Below are 22,194 nucleotides of genomic sequence, written 5' to 3' on the forward strand. Positions count from 1 at the left end.
TCAAATAGTAGTACAACAGCTAAAATAGTTCTTGTAATGATGGGAGGTTTATGTGTGTTTTTATTTTCATATAAAACACTATATCCGCATTGTAGTACATTGTAAAAGTACAAAATAGCAGTGACATTAATCAAACAAGTACTGAAATGGAACCATGAAAAACAAGCATCAACAGTACAATTCCCTGTCGAAACACAAATCAGAGACTGCCCTATCGTGGTACAGTCTGCACCCCACTGGAGAGGCAGGTGTCCTTTTAACAGTGTATTGCCGATATGAAGCGGAAGATGCATCAGCAATGGAGCCCAAAGCTTCCATCAATAACTGAGCTAATCCTTGCATGTCAAAAAAGACCCTGAAATTTTATACCACACGGTTGCTTTAACAGGGGTCTCTTTCATCCAATTAATGAAAACAAACTTCCGCACAAAAAGTAAAAATTTATAGAGAAGCTTAAACTTCAGAGGGAAGGGACACATCCTTAGAAGGAAGTCCAAGTGAAAGGATTGCTGCTGATCTCCATGGCGATACAGACCCAGAAACGAGAGACGTATCTGTATTGCATCCTTTCACTTTCTTTCCAAAAAACATGGAAATCACTTCCTTGTACTTCATTGCATTTAACCTTGTCCTGGTGGTGCATTTGTACTGTATGATATTCAGCTTTTATTTTCTAAGCCTGCTGGGTTGCTGTAGATGTGCTGTATCCTGGACCTGAGCCGGAGTGTTTTCGCAGGGTCTGACGAACGCAAGCCATGTTGGCCCCAAGACCCGCAAGCTGCGAGTTCTGCTGTGTGCACCGTCCAATGCTGCCATTGACAGTCTCATGAAGAAGGTCATTGTGGGGTTTAAGGAGAGCTGTAGGGACATTCACAGCCCTCTGGGTATGATGTCTGGGGCTGGAAACTGAACAGGGAAATGACCCTTTTTTACCAGTGCATTTTATAGCCCTGGCTTGTGTCATTCACATATTTTATCACCTTCATTCTAGGTAACTGTGGAGACATAAATTTAGTACGTGTTGGAAATGACAAGAGCATTTCAAAAAGCCTGATGCTGTTCAGTCTTGACAGCCAGACGAGAAACAGAATTCGTAAGTCCTAATTTCTAACAATGTGCTCTTTCAGTTTAAGCAGTGATAGAGATTCTGGGAAAATGTTTTGTAATTGGGCACAACTGGCTTGACACACATTTAACCAAGAGGACTTCAGTAAATCCAAGGAATTCTGTGCTGTCTAACTCATCACTTAGTAATGCGTCTTAACGTTTGCAGCATAATGAAGGTGTCCGTCAGTTACGATAGCTCAGAGTCAAAACCAGACCCTTATTGATTTGAAAATGGCAAGGTATTAGGTTTTTTTCGTTTTTTTGAGTGAATCTCTCGTTACTACAGAAAAAGCCCAACATTCTGCAGACGTGGATATTCAGAGGTGGAAAGAGCAGCTTGACCAACGCATCGACAGTCTCTCCAAAAGGCTTGCCATGGAGACAAAGAACAGGGCCATGGTGAGGCAGTGGCTAGAGCAGAATCATCGGGCAATAGAGCGGCGGTACTGATGCTGGCCGATATGGTCTCATCACCAGGCATTTTCCATGTGCTCTGCAATGACGTTACTTTCTGCCTATTAATGCATTTCCATTGCGGGGATGTTGGGTGGCCCTCGTCTCATGTCCTGAAGTCCTAACGCTCCCTCTCTGTGTCCCTCTGTCTGTCAATGGTCGGTGGGCAGTTCGATCAGCTGATGGACCAGAAGGGCAAACTACTGAAAGAACGGGAACAGCTCAGCCGGAACCTGAGAGAAGTAGGGAGCTTTTTTCAGATCTGTCACCGTGTCTGTGTTCCTGCGCTCTGGGTGCCTGTGGGACGGGCAGGGGGTCTGTTCACAGGTCCAGCAGCAGTTGACAAGAAGACTATTATTTACTTGCAGAAGTCATTCTTTTCTCCAATTTCTTTGTTTTTGTCTCGGAGGACATAATTACTAGCAATTTAATGGACATATTTCTTGCTCTCAGGCACGGATCAGAAAGCTAGAAACCCAGACCAAGGTGCTCCAGGATGCTCACATCATCTGCTGCACGCTGAGCACCAGCGGCAGAACGATCCTGGAGTCAGCCTTCCGGCGGCTGGGGCACGAGCCGTTCGGCTGCGTCATCGTGGACGAGGTGAGAGGACAGCCAGAATGTTCCTTGTCCTGCATCTGTGACCATACTGGATAATATGAGATGTATTCTTCACTCTCAAGGCAGGACAGGCCACCGAACTGGAGACGCTGATCCCCATGGTGTACCGCTGTCCCGCTCTGATCCTAGTGGGGGATCCGGAGCAGCTGCCCCCTACTGTCGTGTCCCAGGTAACGCATGTAGGGAACCATCACTTCACATGAATGAGAGCACATCCTCAACAAAATCTTAGTATACAAATAGATTTTTTATATATAATTAAAAAAAAATATATATATTACACTAGGAGAGATCCGCTTTCTATGCTCATGGGGTATTTTATTGGTACTGAACAGCTGAAAGTTAAAGAAGCGTGTGGTTGCAGTACAAGTACGCTCCTGCCTGCCTGCCTGCGCGTGCGCTGCCTTTGACATCACATGCATGCACTGCCACAACGGGATTCGCTTCCTCGTGTTATGAAATGATATTCTTAATAATGTTAACGTGTATGCAGTTAAAATGCTGCTAAACGGGCTACATCCTACAGATGGAGGTGAAATATGACAATATACTAATTAATAATTGTTTCAGTTAATCAAATAGCCCTGATGTTAGTTGGTTCTGCTGTTCAGTATTCATGTCACATCCCTGGTTTCATCCCCATGAAGACCATAATCACGTCAATGTTACTGCTTTAGAAGATGAGCAGAGGTTTATAGAATGGGGGGAAATCTAATAAATTGTTACATATGTGGAGTTTTTTCTAATTCACCGTCTGCCCCGGTTACTGGTAAGAAGAATTTTAACGGATTTTAATACTGTCAGTTAAACTGTTAATAAAAAAAACAAAGTTTGCTGTGTGGTAAATGCATAGAGTGGGGAGGGGAGGAAAGGTACACCTGGATACGTAGCCAATCAACTCATGAAGGTCTGTTGACACATACAGCCACGTTTGCCTGTTGACCATCAGTCAGGCTACATTAAATATACAGCGGAGCTGGTTTTTGTTACAGCACCTTCCATGCTATACGTTAAGTGTGCTGGCTACTTGCACGTCATTTGAGTTTGACAATGTTTCGCTACACGGGAGATGTAGGCTGTTCTGGACCTGCCCGGTAAGCGTACCTGGTGCTGAAGGATTAAATGTTTGGTTCATTTTGTAAATCTGTCTTGTTCATTGCAAAGTCTTGTTGATGACTACATAAGTAATGAAGTGTTTGACATAAAATAAAGCCCTTCATATAAAAGGAATCATTTCATATCGCAATCGGGATGCGATTCCCCTTGTGGCAGTGCATGCACGTGACTTCAGAGGCAAAGCGTGTGAGTGACAGAGTGACAGAGCACATGTACTGCAGACAGACCCTCTTGGAAAGTTAGCTTGCCTGATTTTTTTTATTTTTTTTTATTCCCCCCCCCCTTGGAAGCTGCCAGAGGTTTGTGTAAACCTTGTCAAAAATTACACGTGTGCTGTGTCATTAATCTTCTGCCCCTTTCCCTCCATGTTCAAGTGAGTAGCAGAACACAGGAGATAGTCTTTGCTTTTATAGCATGATTAAATTTCCCCCTTGAACACCTCTGGAGAGCTGGGAATCTGCACGGATAGGCAGGGATGGGCTGCTATTCACTTTTACAGTGTCAGCAGTAAGAAGCAGCTCAGATTTTCACATGTGATGACCAGCAATTAATCATTTGTTGCTTTTTTTTTTTGTAGGTACCTTGGGTCCATTTATTTTTTTTTTAAACCTCATTGAAAGATTTAATTCTGTATAATAATTTGTCTATGGCCATGAGTCCCCCTTCACCAGTCAGTCATATCCTGCCTTCTCTAAGAGCTGTGGACTGTGATTCAGTAGAAATGAAAGGTCTGCTGGTTGATTTGATTGGTCACACAATGCTGTGTGTCTGTCTGTCACCCTAACCTTCTGAGTCTCTGATTCCTGCTCTAGCGTTTCCTGCTGATGCATAAGGTTTGTGATATGCAAAGTGTAGCACTGGGGAGGAGGATTGAACCGCCAAGGTTAATTTTAATGGTAAACCGGTAATTTACAGCAGTGCACTTAAGTGGTCTGTGTGTGGCTAGTTCATTACCACAGCCTTTTAGCATATGCTCGTTTAAAGGTGTGAACAAAGGGCAAAAGTAGAAGTGGCTCCTTCGCTGCCAGGAATGTGAGCTTCTCTGACATGCCGTAGCTATCCATTATCTCATTGGCTATTTGACATAACTGCCTTTCAAATATCCCTATAATACCAAAGTCATACATTTCAAATTCTAGCATGTTGCCGACCTCATTAAATTTGTTCTTGTAAATGTGTGCTTTATTCTACAGTAATTAGTTTTTTAAGTCTTGTTAGACTTAGTATAATTGTATAATTAAAATTATAAAACCCTTTCAAAAACTCTATCAATCCATCTGATCAATCTAATCTGAACTCCAGATCTTTAGTCCACTAGCTTCCAACTAGTTTTTTAATATGTTTAAGCAATTTAGTGGAAATCGATTTTTGTCCTTCTAATGGTGTCGTACCTCATCCAGACTGCAAAGGAGAAGAAGTACGACCAGTCGCTGATGGCTCGCCTGTGGAGATGCCTTCACCACATAGTGAGGGAGAACCCTCGGATCAGCAGCCCTATCATCTTCCTCAACTGGCAGTATCGCATGCACCCGGACATCTGCGAGTTCCCCTCCAAGTACATCTACAACAAGGCGCTGAAGACTGACGGGTACGGCAGCTCGCAGCTCTGAGGGGATGCGTGCGGGGGTGTGCAGGCAGCAGCGTGGTTTGCTGCTGCGGCAGGCGAGGTGCTAAAGGATGTCGCACGCTGCCATAGTACCCTTCGGCAAAATACTTCACTTCAGCTGCTCAAGTCAAATCCAGCCAGTAGTATAAACCCATAACGAGAGAGGTGGTTGTTTTGGATAGAAGCACTGGGCAGATGAATTGGATTTTCCGAAACGTCGGCCATTCATTTGGTGGTCCGTTAGGAGTCCTGAAATGTATGTTGTGATGTGTAATCGTTTTGTTCCAGTGAAACGGCTCAGAAGAGGTGTGCGGTCAGCTGGCCTTTCCAGCCCTACCGGCTTTTTGACGTGAAGGACGGCTCTGAGATCAAAGAGAATGGGTGGGTCCCACTTTACCATCTGGTGCAGATGAGAAATAATCTCAAACGTGGTGAGATGACAACTCCTCCGCTCATCTTGACAAGGAGAATTAAGATTTAAGATGAACTATATGGCTTTTGATTGTAAGGAAAGAAAATACATTCATCTAAATATCTCACTCAAATAGCGTAATACTATCTAAGGTGCCTCTTGTATTATCCATAGCTTATTGTGCTACCATAAGATTTTTAGTGTCCATGCAAACCTTCCTGGAAATTAAAAATAAAACTGAACTTCCCTTCAAGACGCCCAAAGTAGTTGTTCATATTTCATGTCTGCATGATGTAGTAGAGCTGATATTATGAGGCTGACTGTCTCATCGCGGATACTTGTTTATGTTTGACAAAGTTGAAAAATGGAAACAAAGGAAGTTATGAAGGATTCACATTCCTTTTGTGTGTTTGTACCAAAAGCAACTGAATGTGCTTTCAGCAAACTGAAGTACTGCTTTATTTGAATAACAATAGCACACAAAACATCAAGCTAGGGTAAAATTGGAACCATGCGAAACTAGTTATGCTAGTTATGAGTTGTCGAAAGAGTATTTGCAAGAGTCTTAGTCCAGTTTGGGAAGGATTTCAAAGTTTTATCGAGTTGCTGACCTAAAGATTTTACAGACAGTTCCCTGAGTGTGTTAACATCATCTAATTCACCTCATCTAATTCTGTTCATTATATGAAATGCCATATGTCACCAAGAAACCTTGGACAAATTTGTCTGCTGTGTCTCATTTAAAATATAGAGCAATTTATCATGTTCACATCTGGTAATATCTGTGACTGCAGCAAGAGTTGCCGAAACGCATCTTTTCAAAGGAGGAATCATTTACTTTATAAAATGCCCAAGTTCTTCTCTCCTGAGTGGCCGTGATTTGCGTGCATTCTGGGGCCAGCGTGTGGGTCAGTAGGCTAAACCTCTGTGCCTGTGATCAGAAGGTTGTTGGTTTGAGCCCGACCTTGGTACCTTGAGTGAGGCCCTTAAGCCCCAGCTCCCTGGGCACCGCTGTGGGTGGCTGCCATTCACAGCCAGCTCACTCTCACCTATAGATAGCAAAGCAAGATGGAGGCAGCTTAAAGAGAGTTTCCCCTCAGGGATCAATTAAAGTATCTTTTATTACTTAATATGTTATAAGTAGCTTTATAATTCTGTTCTACTACTTGTGTTCCATGTTCTGCTGCACATATAGGGCACACATACCAATCTGGGCCATTGTCAGATGCCAGCTATTGTTTTCTTTATTGGCATTATTTTTAATATTTTTTTTCTTTGTGCGTCTGCTGTTGTATCTCTAATGTAAAGCTGTCTTGCCGCCTCATACTTAATTGCTACTTTTACTTCCAGATCCTTCTGTAATGCTAAGGAGGTGAAGCTGGTGCTGATTCTTATAAAGCTGATCATGGAGAAGCAGGTTGGTAGGCTGGGAGTCATCACACCATACAGCGCGCAGAAGGTCAGGATCAAGGATTTACTGGAGCGTGAGATGGCCAAGGAGGACAGCAGATACCTGCAGTAAGATCGACGCTTGTGCTGATAAACTTCTTCAGCACGCAACACTTAACCTGCAAATGTTTTACATCGTGATGGAAATGAAAGGTTCAGCATAGGAAGCAGTGATACTCTTCTGGTATGAGGCCTGGAATTATTTTCATTTTGGAATTGTAGCTTAAGAAGACTTGGTAAGTCTGTCTGGTTAGCCCCATTTTATTCAGAAAATATGCACATGCATCATCCTGGTGTTCTTTACAGATTTTTGCCTTTAATATGCAGCGGCCATATTTGATGTATTCATGCCTGTTCCAACAGCGAATTAACATTCAAAATTGGAAAAAAAATGTCACCCCAGAATTTTTTGTAAGGTATTACTATTAACTTTCTAACTTCTTAATGTGGGCCTGAATCACCGCGGCTCTACTAGCGAACGGCCCAGCTGGGGGGGGAACCGCAGCTCTACTAGCAAACGGCCCAGCTGGGGGGGAACCGCGGCTCTACTAGCGAACGGCCCAGCTGGGGGGGAACCGCGGCTCTACTAGCGAACGGCCCAGCTGGGGGGGAACCGCGGCTCTACTAGCGAACGGCCCAGCTGGGGGGGAACCGCGGCTCTACTAGCGAACGGCCCAGCTGGGGGGGAACCGCGGCTCTACTAGCGAACGGCCCAGCTGGGGGGGAACCGCGGCTCTACTAGCGAACGGCCCAGCTGGGGGGGAACCGCGGCTCTACTAGCGAACGGCCCAGCTGGGGGGGGAACCGCGGCTCTACTAGCGAACGGCCCAGCTGGGGGGGGAACCGCAGCTCTACTAGCAAACGGCCCAGCTGGGGGGGGAACCGCAGCTCTACTAGCGAACGGCCCAGCTGGGGGGGAACCGCGGCTCTACTAGCGAACGGCCCAGCTGGGGGGGAACCGCGGCTCTACTAGCGAACGGCCCAGCTGGGGGGGAACCGCGGCTCTACTGGAGCTTATTGCTTTTGGAAAAACCTGGCTGGAAACTTTTTTTGTGTGTTTTTTCCTTTATTTTTGTGGGATGTTATACAATCCCTTAGGCAAGTTAGTCTGATTTTAATTTATGATTCAGCAAGACTCTCAATTTATATTTTTATTCTTTTTTTGTGAAGGTATCAGGTTTATATCTGATCTACTGCTCATTGTAAAAATCCAGATGAAGTGTCATGGCTGTGTTGTGATGCGCCCTTGTGCGTTTCAGAGTGGAAGTGGACACTGTAGATGGGTTCCAAGGCAGAGAAATGGAATGTATCATTGTGTCCTGTGTGAGGGCAAGCAGCGAGCATGGCTCCATTGGGTGAGTATGGCAAGAGAACATCAAGGTTCAGTTTGGGCTTTAGCTTTTTTTTTAACTGCACTTTCAGTGTTATGCCACTAGGTGACGGCAGTGAACCTACTTTTTTTTTTTTTTTTTTTTTTTTTTTATTTAATGGGATGGTTTGTAATCCGTTACACCTACCGGTGAAAGCTTCTGAAATCTGTTTTTGCTTTTATTTTCTATGTTGCTAAGTATACATTGAAAACTACTAACTTGAGGTCATAGAATGAGTCTGAATACCTGTAGTGACATACTGCTCAAAAAAGAACTTTTCTGTAATTTGGGTAATAGCCTGAAAACTAAATAAGATGTCAGATTATAGAGTTCAATACTCCAAAGGCATATGAACAAGGAGGAAAGACACACTGGTGGTATTACTGACCCTGGGGGCGTAACAAACAGGATTTATCGTGTAAATGATGACCTGTGAACTACCATCTTTGTGACTGTCGGCTTACTTTCCTGGCAGTCAAAGGTGTAACGTTTAAAACCAGCATGAAAAACGTCAAATGTTTGCTATATATAGAGGGTCTTTGTTGTCCGTGTGCTTTTATCGGCACAGTAAGTGATTTGAAAAGGGCAGAAAAATCCCCTCTGCTGCAGTCTGGCCTGTCAGTACTGAATAATGCATTTCTGTCAGTGAAGAAGCAGCAATTTAATACATTTCAGCAGTGGGGGTAAAATACTAGATAAATTTTAAGCTCCAGCACAGAACTGAGGAAGCTGCTTCTGAGACGGCAGTAAATGAATCTTGTTAGGTGTAGCAGCTTAAAACAGATTCATTAACATGACAGTGTGCTGGTAGAGGCAGCCGAGAACATGGCAGGCTACTTAAACACGCTTTACCGTTCGCATATTGCTCACACGTCCTTACAAGCCTCACAGATGGCGAGCATTGTTATCGTCGTACGTCCTGACGAACTTGAGGCTTCGGGGCATCGTTTATACTCAAGTGGCTGACTGATGTCGCCCGCTGTGAAATCCTGAGCAGAGAAAGTGTTAAATGCCTGAACTTTTTCATGTGGTTTAAGGTTTTGCATCAGTCTTTTATGAAGTTTGTGTGTCTCTGTACAGATTTCTTGATAATCGACAGAGGTTGAACGTGACCATAACGCGGGCGAAATGCAGCTTCTTTGTTCTGGGCCACCTGCGTACACTGAAGGTACGGCCTCTTCGGTCACCACCTCACCACACGCGCAGCGGTAAAGGCTGCCTGACGTGACTCTTCTGCCTCTGTGCCTCCAGGAGCATAAGGACTGGGGTGCCCTGATAGACGACGCCGGGAAGAGGGGCACCATCATCCAGACGTGTGAGAAGAACTTCGAGAAGGACGCCATGCAGATCTTCAAGCCCGACTCGGGCATGACGCGGACCCCAAGGTTGCCGTTGCAGTGTCGCGTCGGGCGTGTGGAGCAGGCCGGTCCGCGGGTGCACGTGGAGAACTCCCAAAAGCCCCCCACCGCCAGTGGGGACAGGCCCGCACGCATCGTCACCCACCGCGCATCTGATCCTCTGCTAGCGACATGCCGTGGCCCCACATCGCCAACCCCGGGGCGGCCCCAGGACCCTCGGCTGGCCCGCCTGATCGAGGCGCCCCCACCCCAGCCAGAGAGAGGGGTACTGGCTTCACGGCGCAGGGTGGAGCTGTCACGCTCCTCCAGCTACTCTGGGCAGAGCTCATCCCACCGAGAGGCACCAGGTCGCCGGTACAGGGATCCCAACCACGGTTACCAAAGCATGGGGACATCAGGACGTGTGTCCCGCCCTGCCCAAGGCACTGCCACTCCCCGGGATTTAAAGAGGGCTTCTGAGACACAATGCACGTCAGCCCCCTTTGCCAAGAAGGGAAGGCGCTGACATTTTATATATATATATATGTGTGTGTGTGTGTGTGTGTGTGTGTGTGTGTGTGTGTGTGTGTGTGTGTGTGTGTGTGTGTGTGTGTGTGTGTGTGTGTGCGTGCGCGCGTTCTTCCATATTCTCAGAATTTCACGTAAAACAATATAATTGCATTTTGTTATTAATGCAGATCTTGGGTGTTTTTATTTTGTGTCCTTTTTGATCATAACCTCAGTACTGACAGTTTTCACTCACATTGTTTTGGATGTGACCCCCCATGCAGACGTTTTGGTCAGATGGCGATAAAAGGCAGCCGGGGGGGGGTTGGGTGGACAGGCTTGTTCCAGTGTTTTCATATCTAAACAACTGCTTTGGTGCATAAACAAATTTGTTAAAATGACATGTAAATAAGCCATATGTTTCAAGGAGACTGACCTCTGGGGAAAATGTTCTTAATTTTTCCCATATAATTACAGAATAAGCCTAAAGATTCTGAGATTTTGTCTTTCTATTTTTGTACTGTACAGCCTTAATTCTATGCAACATTCTGTACTTGTTCTGCACCCACTTGCCTGGATGAGAGCTCTACCTGGAATCTTAAATATTTTCGCTTGTTAACTCTTTGGCTCGTTTTTCAGAACCCTGGAGGGAGGGGTATGATAATGAAGTAGCTGCTCTGAAGCAGGTGTGAGCGCTCTGCCTTTTGGAGGTGGGGGTGTCTGGGCAGCGGAGGAGAATTAGCGCAGGGCTTCGGGGGCTGCCGGACGCAGGCACAGGGATGCAGGCACAGCCCAGCGGTCAGGAGGACAGAGCAGGGTCTGTTCCACCAAGCTGGATTTCTGTTAGCTGGGTTAACTTAAGCTAGAAGTCATGACTGTCCAATAGGAATGCTCCTTACCCCTTATTGGACAGTCATGACTTCTGATTTTAAATTAACCCAGCTAACTGATAAATCCAGCTGTCCTGCATAGTGTCAGGCTGGAATCCTAGAATCTTAAAGTACAGCGATTACATTGCTTCTGCTATGACTGCTGTCCTTAGACTGTCAAAACAGTAAAATCCCTCATTCTCCTCTTTATCTCATACTGCTGGAGTTTCTCCATATAAATGCAATGACGTCTGTCAGACGCGTCCAGTGTCTGCATCATTAACTGCGACGCACACAGCCAAGATCCCCATTTCATCTCAAGTCTGCAACACATTCAAAATATCTGCATATAATGTTGCAAATTTAGATCCTCTTTTAAAATCCATATCCTTCCATTTATACCAACTTAAAGCAGCATTATCTCCCTCAGCTTTAAGTATTGCAAGAGTTTTAGAAGACATGAGTGTGCTGATGTATTTTGCCTTTAATGTACAGTTGAGGGGAAACAACCTACATTTCTGTTCTCAGCTTAAGTACCACGGAGACACTGGGAGAGAAATCAGAGAGCTTGTGTTTCTGTGTGTTTTTGTAACGGTGCAGTTAATCATTTGTGCTTTTTACAATATGTTGAAAAAGAAAATAAAAAATATTGACACCTTTTTATGCTCAAAGGAACTTTCTGGAAAGTTTGTGTGTGGTACTTTTTGAAGGTAACCGGCAGAATGGTGTTGAAAGAGGCACGCTGTCGATCGCTTGTTTACACGGCTTAAGTCTGTCACTGCCGCCTTAATATTGTTCAGTTCTCAGGCGCTATACTGACTGAACCACCCGAATTTCTGCTTTCTGATGCAGACGAGGTGTGAGCAGATACCTTGCATGTTTGGATACCGCACCTGGAATTCACTCTGAGGCGTGATATATTTTGACCACTCTGCTTTTGTTTGGGGGGTGTACATTTTACATGTTCAGGAACTACTGAAATACTCCAGATAAGGGAGATTTTTCTTGATTTGGCTAATGACATGTTTTTTTTTTTTTTCTTTTTTTTCTTAACCTGTTTAACTTGGCAGCCCAGTTGCTCTGTACCTCCAGGGGGTTCATAGCCAAGCACTGCTCTGTGTGTGTGCAGTTTGTATGTGTGGAGTTAGAATGTCCTGTCCTGGCATGCAGTCAGCATAACTGGGCTTTCTCTAGGTGGGCTGAGGTACTTCAGGTGTCCCCCAGTGACCCTTTGCCCAGTAAGTGGTCATAAAATGGTGGATTGCCTCCTTACAATAACACATGTAAATGTTTCACTGGAGGCAGTGAAGCGTCTTTCGGCAACCCAGCAACGTCAGACATCCTTGCATACAAGACTTTTCTTCAGTAGTTTTTTATTTTTTTTTAATTTGTTAACCTGGAAGAAAAATAATTTCTACAAAAAATATTCAAACAATGTTAATATATAATAAAACATTTTCTTTAGATTTATTTGTAGTTTTCTTTTGGATACGTTATACTCTGCGTTTGCTTCTTAAATACCATGTGAAGGTTTGACCACTTTAAGATGTGGAGAAACATCCCTATTCCTAGAGGGGAACAGTGGCTAGTCATTTATTTATTTATTTGTTATTATAATATTAGATTTAACATTTTTTTTCTTCTCTCAAGTCAGTACAATGGATGGCAGGAGGCAAAACTGCAGCAAAAGAAGGAAAAGTCGAAACAGCTCCAGTTTATGAGGAAACATCACGTCTGCCTTCAGGTGTAACCAGGATTCAGCAGCGGCTGTGACCCATCTTGGTTAAAAAAACAAAATATGTGCAGTAAAGTGGGAGATAAACTTAGAACTACGTCAAGAAGAATGTCTTTAAATATTCATTGTGTACCTCTCTGTAGGCTTTGATTTATTTTTTTTTTCTCCTTATTTAAGTGTTTTTGGTACGAAATTCCCTCAGCACTTTTTTTTTTAAGGGAAGTGATGCAGTCAGCGATATTCCTTCCGACCGCGGCCCCACCGACACCTACTCGGCTGCGCGGCTCGGACGCCCCGGATTAAACGAGACTGTGAAATGGATGGGCGGTGCCTCCGCCGTTTGTAGTCTCGCTCCTTGAGCGGCGTGGGGCTGCCCCCCAGTGGCGGCTCAGCAGGCAGTTAACTTCAGCAGCTGAGTAGCCAGGAGGCAGAGAAGCAGGGTGACGGAGGTGAGGTAGGCGGTGCAGGCGCCGTCGCAGTCCTCGCCGTCGCAGCGCGGCCGCTCGCACAGTACGCCCCTGAATTCTGGGGGACAGATGCACCTCTGGTTTTCGTAGCAGGTGCCGCCGTTCTGGCAGAGCAGCAGCTCGTCGTCACACACATTTGCTGAAGGACAGAGGGAGTGGGGAACGAGGTGAGTGGCACTCTAAGGGACAAAGAGCACCTGCTCTCTGAGCAGGATCTTTATGGAATCATTTCAGCCTGATCAATTAAAGTCTCTCGGCTAGTCAAATAAAACCCTAATTTTATTTCTTAAAAGCAACTCTTGCACAATTTGGGAGTTACTCTGCAATGTTAATATTCTGTTTTTAAAAACATATTAAACAGAATATTCGTATATTGTGGCATTTGCATTAAAGTCCCCCCTCTGTAATGTTTTGAATCTTTGGCTTTCCATGAAATGCTTCTGTAGCAAACAGCCACCAAAGCATAAGTATGGTAAAAGTGTTTTCTTTTTATTGCATTGTTCAGGCTGTGCCCTCCAATTTTCTTTATATTATACTATACAATCTTTTTATGCACTGAAATATAATTAATGACCTTAATCATAAATAGCACTGTTTTTACATTGCAACTAGTATTTTCATTTCCCAAAACTTGTATATACTGTGTATAAACATGCCACATCACTACACAGAAATTATCAACATAGTTGTTCCATTGTATTTTGGGGAAATCTGGAGACAGGCTCAATGCATTTGGGAAAGAAATATGATTAGCATTGAGAAGGGCTGACAATTGTTATAGCTAGCTGTGGCTAGCTATGTTTTACTGATACAAAAATGTTCAGAGGGCAGAATGACTGGTTCAAAGAGATACCCAATCAGATTGTAGAGGAGGTGGGTCCTATCAATCACATGAGAGGAGGTGGGACCTCTGAATAAGATGTCTTGGTCCCGCCTTCTCTAGTTGCTTGGACCTGCCTACTCTACAATCTGATTGGTTCATTGAGAGAACCAATCTTTTTTTTTCTGCCCTCAGAACATTTTTATGTAAGTAAAACTCCCACAAGGTAGCCATAAGAGTCGTTATGTATGAGTTCTATGGACAGGATCATCATATTCCTCTTGCACATACTGTCAGCCATCAAAACCATTTTTTTTCTTCAAACATGTATAGATCTGGTTTTGATTTCTGTTTATAAGTGAGGATAAGTTGGCTAGCTTACTAGCAGGTCAGGTCTGGAGGTCAGAAAACGAAGTTCAGTTCTAGCTGACCAATGCTGTACCACCTAGATGGAAAAACAGCATCCAAATATCATCACTGGCCCAGAGCCAAGTGATATGGGACCATACATTTATTACTTATCAATTAATGGAAATGCATAATAGTTGTAAGCAGGCGTTTTTTTTCCGGAGTTTATACACGGCCAAAAAAATATTTTTTTGGCCGGCTATCTAGACTCTTGTCCAGCTTCACTATTGATCTCTCCTGCCCACCGACCATTTTGCATTTGTCCTGCTCAGTGACCTTTTGGAAAAATGCATCAAATTCACTCAACACATTTTTTAAATTGAAAAGTAACTTTTAAATATGGACTTTTTTTAAAGCAATAGGACATGAGGGGGGGTTGGTAAATTGCTATGGGGTGGTGTCTAACACAATAATTAAGCTGTAACTTCACAAAATAATTCCTCTGGCTTTACCGCTTTAGTCTGCAGCATTTATTTTATCATAAAATCGTGGAAAATGTCTGCGGAGTTTTTTGCCATGCTGATTTACTTACGGAAACAGCCTTGCTTCCAGTAGTGGCCTGGGAGACAGTCCTCACACCTCTGCCCCGCGGAGCCCTCTTTGCACTGACAGTAGCCTGTCTCATTGCAGCGGTCATGGACGGAGCCAATCTGGTTACAGTTACACTCTACAGGGACAAAAATAAATCAAACTCAGAGTGTGTCCTGTCAAGGGCACCTAATTATCAGGTCACACAAATAAGCAGCTACATCCCACCATGTCAGACGAGGTGATGGATTAGAGCTTTCTGATTTTCACCCCGCTTCCAGTCTGTACATCTGTCGCCTCCAGCGATTGTTCAGGTTTCTGCTGTTTATACCTAAAACTGCCAGTGAATAGTAATGAAATGTTTTTTCCCCGCTCGGTTTTCCTGCTTTGCTTTGCGGTTGGGGTGGCATTGCAGCTCAGTGGGGTAGTGTTGTTGCAGATTTGAATCAGGCCCCGGTTCTCCCTGTGTCTGTTTTTATGTTCTCTATTGGGTTTCCTCCAACACCTCCAAATACATGCTGTTCACTTGAACTGGTGACACTGAACTGCTTTTAATGTGTGAGCAGAGTGCGCCCGCAATGAACTGGCACCCTGTTCAGGATGTGTCCTGCCTTCATCTCCATGTATCTTGAGAGCTTCCGGACCACGGTGGCCTTGATCGGTGGGCACTAAAAATGGATGTTCACTTAGTAGTGTCCTACAGGTCATATTCCGGGGGCCTGATATAACAAGGGGTGGCTTTAGAGACGCGTGAGCAGGAGCCGTAATCTAGCGAGAAGATCTCGGGCTCCTTTCACAATCATGCCGATAGAAATATCCCATGTTTTGTTCACGCTTCCTTGAAACTTTCACAGATATTAAAACAGCCACAGCTTTAGGTTCCTCTAACGAGTCCAATTTTTCTGCATTAAAGTGTCCAGCATACAGCGCCCGAATGTGGGTGTCTGCGACGTTCCAGCAGAAAGCCAGCTCCTCTGCCGGGCAGCTCTGTTTGCATGCGCCGGGGCGGGGGAGTCGGATCGAGGTGGCTATGTTCTCCCGAGTCGTGCTGCGCTTGTGGAAAGGCTGCCAGGTGTGTGGATGGGAAACCCATTTCTGCTGACTTGACGGCCTGCCTTCTGGCGGCCTGTGTCTCCCTGCAGTGTTGAGTTTACCCTCCAACCTCCTGGTGTTCAGGAGCAGATGGATTCAAATCACTGTCAACATTTTTCACAGTGGGAACTGTAATTGTAATCTTCCTGTATCAATAGCCTCAGTAATGGTCCCTTCACTACTGATATGTTGTAACGGAACTAGTTTAGGTCGATATTAAAGCTGTTGGTCTATATTAATTGCATTTCTGTATGTGTTGTACACATCGGGAAATAATGTACCTCTGTGTGATACGAGTTCCGTGCACACTGAAGGCATAAGGTAAAATAACACAGCATATACAATATGGCACTTCTCACGATGATATTTTCAGGCTGACAGTCCTTGTATTTTGGATGGAAGGACAAGGCCTCATTATTCTATGTAGGCTCTCACACTCCCACTGCCTTGCTTGATGCTTAGATTCAGCCGGGGTGCCCACAAGCCCCCAAATAAAGCCATCATGAGGCCCAGCAGAAAAGGTATCACATGACATACTGCACAGCTCCAGCTCTGCTAGGGAGACACCATGCTTTGTTCACAAAACTACAGCACCAAGGACTTACATCCCCCATTTCCCATGGGAGGGGTGCCAGTGTCAGGGTGTCATTACTTCAGAAACCCCTGAAAAGAGAATCCTCAAGAATCATGAAGTGACTGAAGATTAAGGATTAGGTGTATTGATATTATTATACTTTATACAATAAATCTGAGGTCCCCAACACTTTGATAACCACAGATTGACAAAAGTTGCCAGATTAAAATCCATCCATTGGCTAGATTTTATTAGTTTGAGTTTTTTCCCCCAGATGTGATCAGAATGTCAGACACCGTAAAATAGGGACGGCTCGAAAATATAGTTTATTTTTGTAAGCTGGTTAGGGGTTGGGGTCTCCTGTATGAACCATATGCTTTTTGGACTGTATTCTATGTGCATTATGTTGTATTTTTTTCCTGAAATTCTATTATTTTGATGACATTCATTCCTGTAGAAATGGAAAGTTTGTATTTTTATGGAACATACAAATCGCATTCAGTAATGAATATTAGACTGTTGATCTCATTAATAAAATATGAATAACGTTGCTAGAAAAAATCTTTACACGGCTGTCAGACACTTTTTTTTCACCGTGCATGACATGAGAGACTCCTTGAGACTGCATGTGACAATGAACGGCAACGGATCCGCAGCTACATTTTGGATGAATCAGACGAGATGTAGCTGTTTCCTTATCTAATCATGGCAGAGCTCGCATTCATGAAAAAATCATTGCAGGAATCACTTTAGTTAATCTAATTATATTAATCTGACACATCACTACTATAAAAGTCAAATTCTGTGCAAATGGGTACACGGTATTAGTAAATGATGATTATGATATCATTACAAGCAGCCGTATTTGTGATACTGAGCTCTGAAAGTAAGTGAAGACTTCCTAAACCAGTGTTTCCCAAACCCCGCCCTCCCAGGGCCTTTCCATGTTTTTGCACCCTCCCGGGAGCCAATAGGGGGCTGGGAGGGAGCAAAAATGTGGAATGCTAGTAGGAACTGGGAGGAAAAGAAAACATGGACTGTCTGGGAGTCCCTAAGGACCAGGTTGGGAAACTGTCCTAAACTGTATTCTTCACAGCACATGCCTGCCCACAGGAATATCAGTATCATGCAGCCGTATGTTGGTGTAAAATGTAAGCTGATCTGCAAACCATTGACACTGATTCCTTCAGGCAATATCTTACTCTTTGCATATATTTTATATGTGAGAGCGCTCAACTGCACGTCTGTATTCACTTTCATATGACAGGTAAAGAGACAAAATGAAAAATAACAATTAGAATTTCCACCAATTTACGAGAAAATCACATGCATTTAATCCAAAACAGTCTGACTCTCCAGAACAGCTCTGCACATGTCATGGCTGTGATCTGGCTTTTAACTACCTTATTGTGAATAACTTGGGACGTGCTATGAATTGCTGCTGGATGCAAATACTGGGACAAACATTGAATCATCCAGCCTATTGTTCAGCTTTGTGATTTATTCTTCCGCAACATCTGTGACATGACATCAACAGCTGTAGAACGGTGCACTTTTTTTTCATTCGAATCTGCCTCAATCGTCTTGCCACATGCGATTATGTTATTGCCATGAAAATATGTACCCAGCATTTCTGGCTGGAGTAGCCCTCTTGAACCTTTTTTTTTTTTTTAATTTATTTGTCCTGACTGCTGAGATGTCAGTGTTCAGGACGCGCTCAGGGGATCTGGTGGAATGTGTGCCCCGAGTCACACAATCGTCTGTAGGTCAAACTGGTGGGAAGTGGCACTCAAAAGGATTAATCTCAAGAGGTTCAGGCAGTGGATTATCCTGTGTGTGGCCTTGATCTCCTGTAAAATGCCTGCCTTTGGGCTGGGCTGTCCCTCCGATCGTGCTGTGACAGTCCTCCATGATCCGAGTGTGATAAACAACCTGAACTGACCACTAAAATCTGCAGGGGGAGATGACACCTCGCGAAGGCTCGGCCACCGTCGATATCACAACGCCGACATGACGCTGAAGAGTGCCACAGAGCTCCGGTGCCTCGCAGCTTTGCACTGACCTATGCAGACGCTCTCGTCATCCAGCTCGGCAGAGGCGTTCCGGAAGTATCCCAGGCGGCAATGCTGGCAGTTCTGCCCCCTAGTGTTGTGCTTGCAGCTGACGCAAGTGACGATGTTGAGAAAGTCGATGTAGCTGCAGCGGTTGGAGTGTCCGTAGCATTCGCAGTCTGACGAGAGGAGAGCAGAGAGCGAGCATTAGGGTTACCACCTCATCTAATGATCCTAGCCTATGGACATGCTAGTAAGAAGGGAAATAGTGTGGAAGGTTTGCTAGGCAGCTGATTGGCACGTAGCATCTCCAGAACAACTGATTTGGTCTCAGTTGGCCCCTTACATGACTGTGCATCATTGCATCCTGTCTGTTGACCAGTCTGAGCAAGCTGGAGGCTTTACCTGTGGGAGATTTCAGGCTCTGCAGGCTGGGAAGGGGGGAGAGCACCCAGGGAGAAGTGCTTTTCATGGCACAGTGTCCCTCTGCACACTGGCACTGTCTGCAACCAATTCCCTGGTCTTGCCAATCCCCCAGGTCCCTCTCGTGTACATTAGACCATCTGAATTACAGCTTTATGTCATTTGTAAAATCGAGAGAGAAGTTCCAGGACTGACTCCTACCCAGCACACACACATATCTAAACAGCCGAATGGTACACATACACACTCTATTACCACAACAATCCAAGGAGATTATACATACATATTTATAGGTGTGTGTGTGTGTGTGTGTATAATATATATATATATAGTGAGAGAGAGAGACTGACATTTTTTCTGGGGGGGAAATTTTTGACATATTGGCAACAGTGTTTGATGAACCCTTTTACTGCCCGTTACAAATTCGATTTTTTTTTTAATGTTTAGACATTAAAGTTGAAAAGTGAAACTTTCTGATGAGTCCTTGACATGTGGCAATAGCAGAGGGCAGCGTGGCGCATGGCGACTGGAGGGCAGCCATATAACAAGCGCTAAAAACATTAAAATGTGCTCAAATATATGCTGTCGTCCAATTAGTACCCATTAGAATTCCAGGGACTGGCTTATGCAGTGATGCTGCGTGCAGGATACTCAGTTTTAAGTGATTATCTAGACAGTGCTGCCTAGGGCTGCATCAAGGTTTTCTAAAGCCTCAGAAGTCTGTTTCTTCATGTGCTGCAAGGAAATAATGTCCTATAGCAGCACATTTATTAAGCATCTTTATGCAAATACACATTTTAATGCATATTAAAATGCAGGTTAGATGTTTAATAATCAGTCATTGCATTACTGTATTATTATTGTTTGCTTCTTGCAAGAGATTAAATATTTATAGGGTGTTTAAAAGGAGGCTGTTATACAGACCTGCACAAAGTGCTTCACTCAGCAGAGTGGTGAAAATGGAGGAAAAGACTGGGTAATTAAATATAAATGCCCAATTACTCCCCGGATTGTTGTGGGAACAGGATATTGTTTCGCGGCACAGGCAAGACAGACCCTTCAACACATCCTATAAGGGCAAGTCAGGGGGCTGCTGGGGAGGGGGGGAAGCGTCTCATTAAGTCGAGGAATGATATCTTGTGGCTCAAATCATTTTCTTAAGTCTAGAGGGAGGAGGGAAGGAAGGACACTGCAAGGGAAAAGATTAAGTGGCGTATCAGAATACATGTGTGTGAAGTCTGAGATGGCAGCGCGCGTAAGCAGGCGGGCAGCCGACGCAAAAGCAGGAAAAAGCGGCGATAGAAATGAAAGAATGTCACAAATAAAGGGAAACATGAGACAAATGATCATTTTGCCACAGCTTCCAGTTGGGCGTTTGCAGGTGTTCGCCTTTCAGGAGTCACTATACGGAGTAAGGAGCGAGGGGAACATTCACACTATACTACAAAATCACCGTCTTCCCTGTCAGGTAGTAACTAATTAACCAGTAAAGCATCTTAATGCCTTTCTGCGAAGCTCATTTATCTGCAATATGACAGAATGTGAAAAAGACTAAATATAAATATTTGGTAACCCATCCATCCATTCTTTTTCGTCCACTTATCCAGGGTTGGGGTCGCAGGGTCAGGAGTCTAAGCGGGGATATTTGGTAACACTTTACATTAATTGCACTTTCATGATGAATTTATAATGCATTCGTAAAATATTGGTAGCATCTTCATACCAATAAATAACATTATACGATAAAATGATTATCATATAATGTTTGTTATTAATGTATATTAAAGCTGTTAAGGTGTACTTACATGCTGCTTATGAATGTTCTGTGAATGCATTATAAAAGCATTATGAAGGTGCAGTTAATGTAAAGCGTTACAAAATATTTACACTTTAGTCTTACTGTAATATTTAAAATTATATACACTCAGTGGCCACTGTATTAGATATAACTGCTTATTAAGACAAACGGCCCGCTTCTCCAAGCTGCAAATCATGCGGCTGAAACTGAATCTGTGCAGCATGCAGACCAGGTCAGGAGTTCAGCTGCTGTGTCGTCTAGCATGAGAAATGCATGATCTAAGTGATTTTAAATGTGGTTTGAGTGTTGGTGTCAGATATGGCGATTCCAGCGTTTCAGAAAGGGCCCCCTCTCCTGGGGATTTCACACACTGCAGCGTCTAGAGTTCGCAGAGAATGATGCGATCGACAAAAAAGCATGCAGGGCCTCTCTGGGCCTGAAGAGCTCGTCTTAAAAAGGCAGATTCATTAAAGCTCACAGAAAAACAGCAAGTACTGAGGGGATGCTGCCTGCTTCTACATAGGGGTACCTAGGAAAGTAGCCACTGGGTACATATCAGTCACCCTGCCTTTTATGTACAGTCGACCCTTCTGCATGGCGACTTTCCCCACTGCAGTTTCGATATATCGCAGGTTTGCCAAAAGAAACTACACAGGAATTTTCTGGGAGTTTTGCGAAGGTGCAGACGACACACAAACAGCTTAGTAACTCATAATTGCATAAAATATGTACAGTGATGGTTTGGAGGATGCCCGTCGTGTTCACAGCAGCCTCTGGCATGATATCTCACAGGAACCTTGTGGTGATCTTTGTATCTCACGTTTCTTGTATGTTTTTGTGCCGCTCGCATGCTCGCTTTTCCCACCAAGGGGACCAAAACATTTAACATGGTTTTTCCTGATGGTGTGGGGCCCCATCCCCATCCCACTCGATATGTAAAGGTTGCCTGTATTTACTATCTCCTGTCGAGATTTGAAAGTCACTAAAAATACTCTCCAGAAAGATGACAGACTGAAAAGAAGACTGATGAGAGCAGGAGAGCCAGAAAATGACAAATCCCACAATTCCCTGCAGCAGGTTCAATATTACCCCTGAACAGCAAGGATTAAAGCAATAACAACACTGTCCCATTTCACTCAGGAAACTGAGCTTACAGCATACATGTGTGAAATGACAAGGTATTATATAACTTATTGTCGTAATTTTTTCCAGAATTTTTATTTTATTCGTGAGGGGGTTGACAACTCAGGCTATGCCAGCTACTGCTCAGTCTAACTAATGCCCACAGATCTTACCTTCAAACTGGCCAAATATCATGCCCAGTCGCTGGCTGATCCCGGACCCCCCGGTGATCAAGAGCTGTGGGATCCCTTTGGAAGACAGAGTACCTTTTTTTATAGCTATTTCCTTTATCTTTAACCTTCTCTCGGGATTTTAAACAGAGATTGCAG

At 44.2% G+C, this 22,194-nt stretch overlaps 2 protein-coding genes across 6 annotated transcripts in view; one reads left to right on the top strand and one right to left on the bottom strand.

Moving 5' to 3' along the window:
* setx (senataxin) overlaps positions 1-11,518 on the top strand; it is a 35,097-nt gene extending 23,579 nt beyond the window's left edge. For both annotated transcript variants that reach the window (XM_049021398.1, XM_049021397.1), the window contains exons 14-25: positions 737-884; positions 992-1,093; positions 1,394-1,506; positions 1,731-1,802; positions 2,014-2,163; positions 2,244-2,351; positions 4,698-4,885; positions 5,192-5,284; positions 6,666-6,833; positions 8,024-8,119; positions 9,215-9,302; positions 9,386-11,518. In XM_049021398.1, the coding sequence (XP_048877355.1) occupies positions 737-884; positions 992-1,093; positions 1,394-1,506; positions 1,731-1,802; positions 2,014-2,163; positions 2,244-2,351; positions 4,698-4,885; positions 5,192-5,284; positions 6,666-6,833; positions 8,024-8,119; positions 9,215-9,302; positions 9,386-9,997 (1,938 nt within the window). In that variant the 3' untranslated portion in view covers positions 9,998-11,518. The remainder of the gene's footprint in view (positions 1-736; positions 885-991; positions 1,094-1,393; positions 1,507-1,730; positions 1,803-2,013; positions 2,164-2,243; positions 2,352-4,697; positions 4,886-5,191; positions 5,285-6,665; positions 6,834-8,023; positions 8,120-9,214; positions 9,303-9,385) is intronic.
* Positions 11,519-12,213: 695 nt separating this feature from the next.
* The window catches only part of ntng2b (netrin g2b), a 57,282-nt gene continuing 47,301 nt past the window's right edge, over positions 12,214-22,194 (bottom strand). For 3 of the 4 annotated variants that reach the window (XM_049021401.1, XM_049021402.1, XM_049021403.1), the window contains 3 exons: positions 18,534-18,701; positions 14,810-14,944; positions 12,214-13,188 (listed from right to left, as the gene is read on the bottom strand). In XM_049021401.1, the coding sequence (XP_048877358.1) occupies positions 12,971-13,188; positions 14,810-14,944; positions 18,534-18,701 (521 nt within the window). In that variant the 3' untranslated portion in view covers positions 12,214-12,970. Of the gene's footprint in view, positions 13,189-14,809; positions 14,945-18,533; positions 18,702-22,038; positions 22,114-22,194 lie in introns of all 4 variants that reach the window. The other variant, XM_049021400.1, reaches the window with a different exon arrangement.

Source organism: Brienomyrus brachyistius, chromosome 7 (assembly GCF_023856365.1).
Source record: "Brienomyrus brachyistius isolate T26 chromosome 7, BBRACH_0.4, whole genome shotgun sequence".
In the NCBI taxonomy this organism is placed as follows: domain Eukaryota; kingdom Metazoa; phylum Chordata; class Actinopteri; order Osteoglossiformes; family Mormyridae; genus Brienomyrus; species Brienomyrus brachyistius.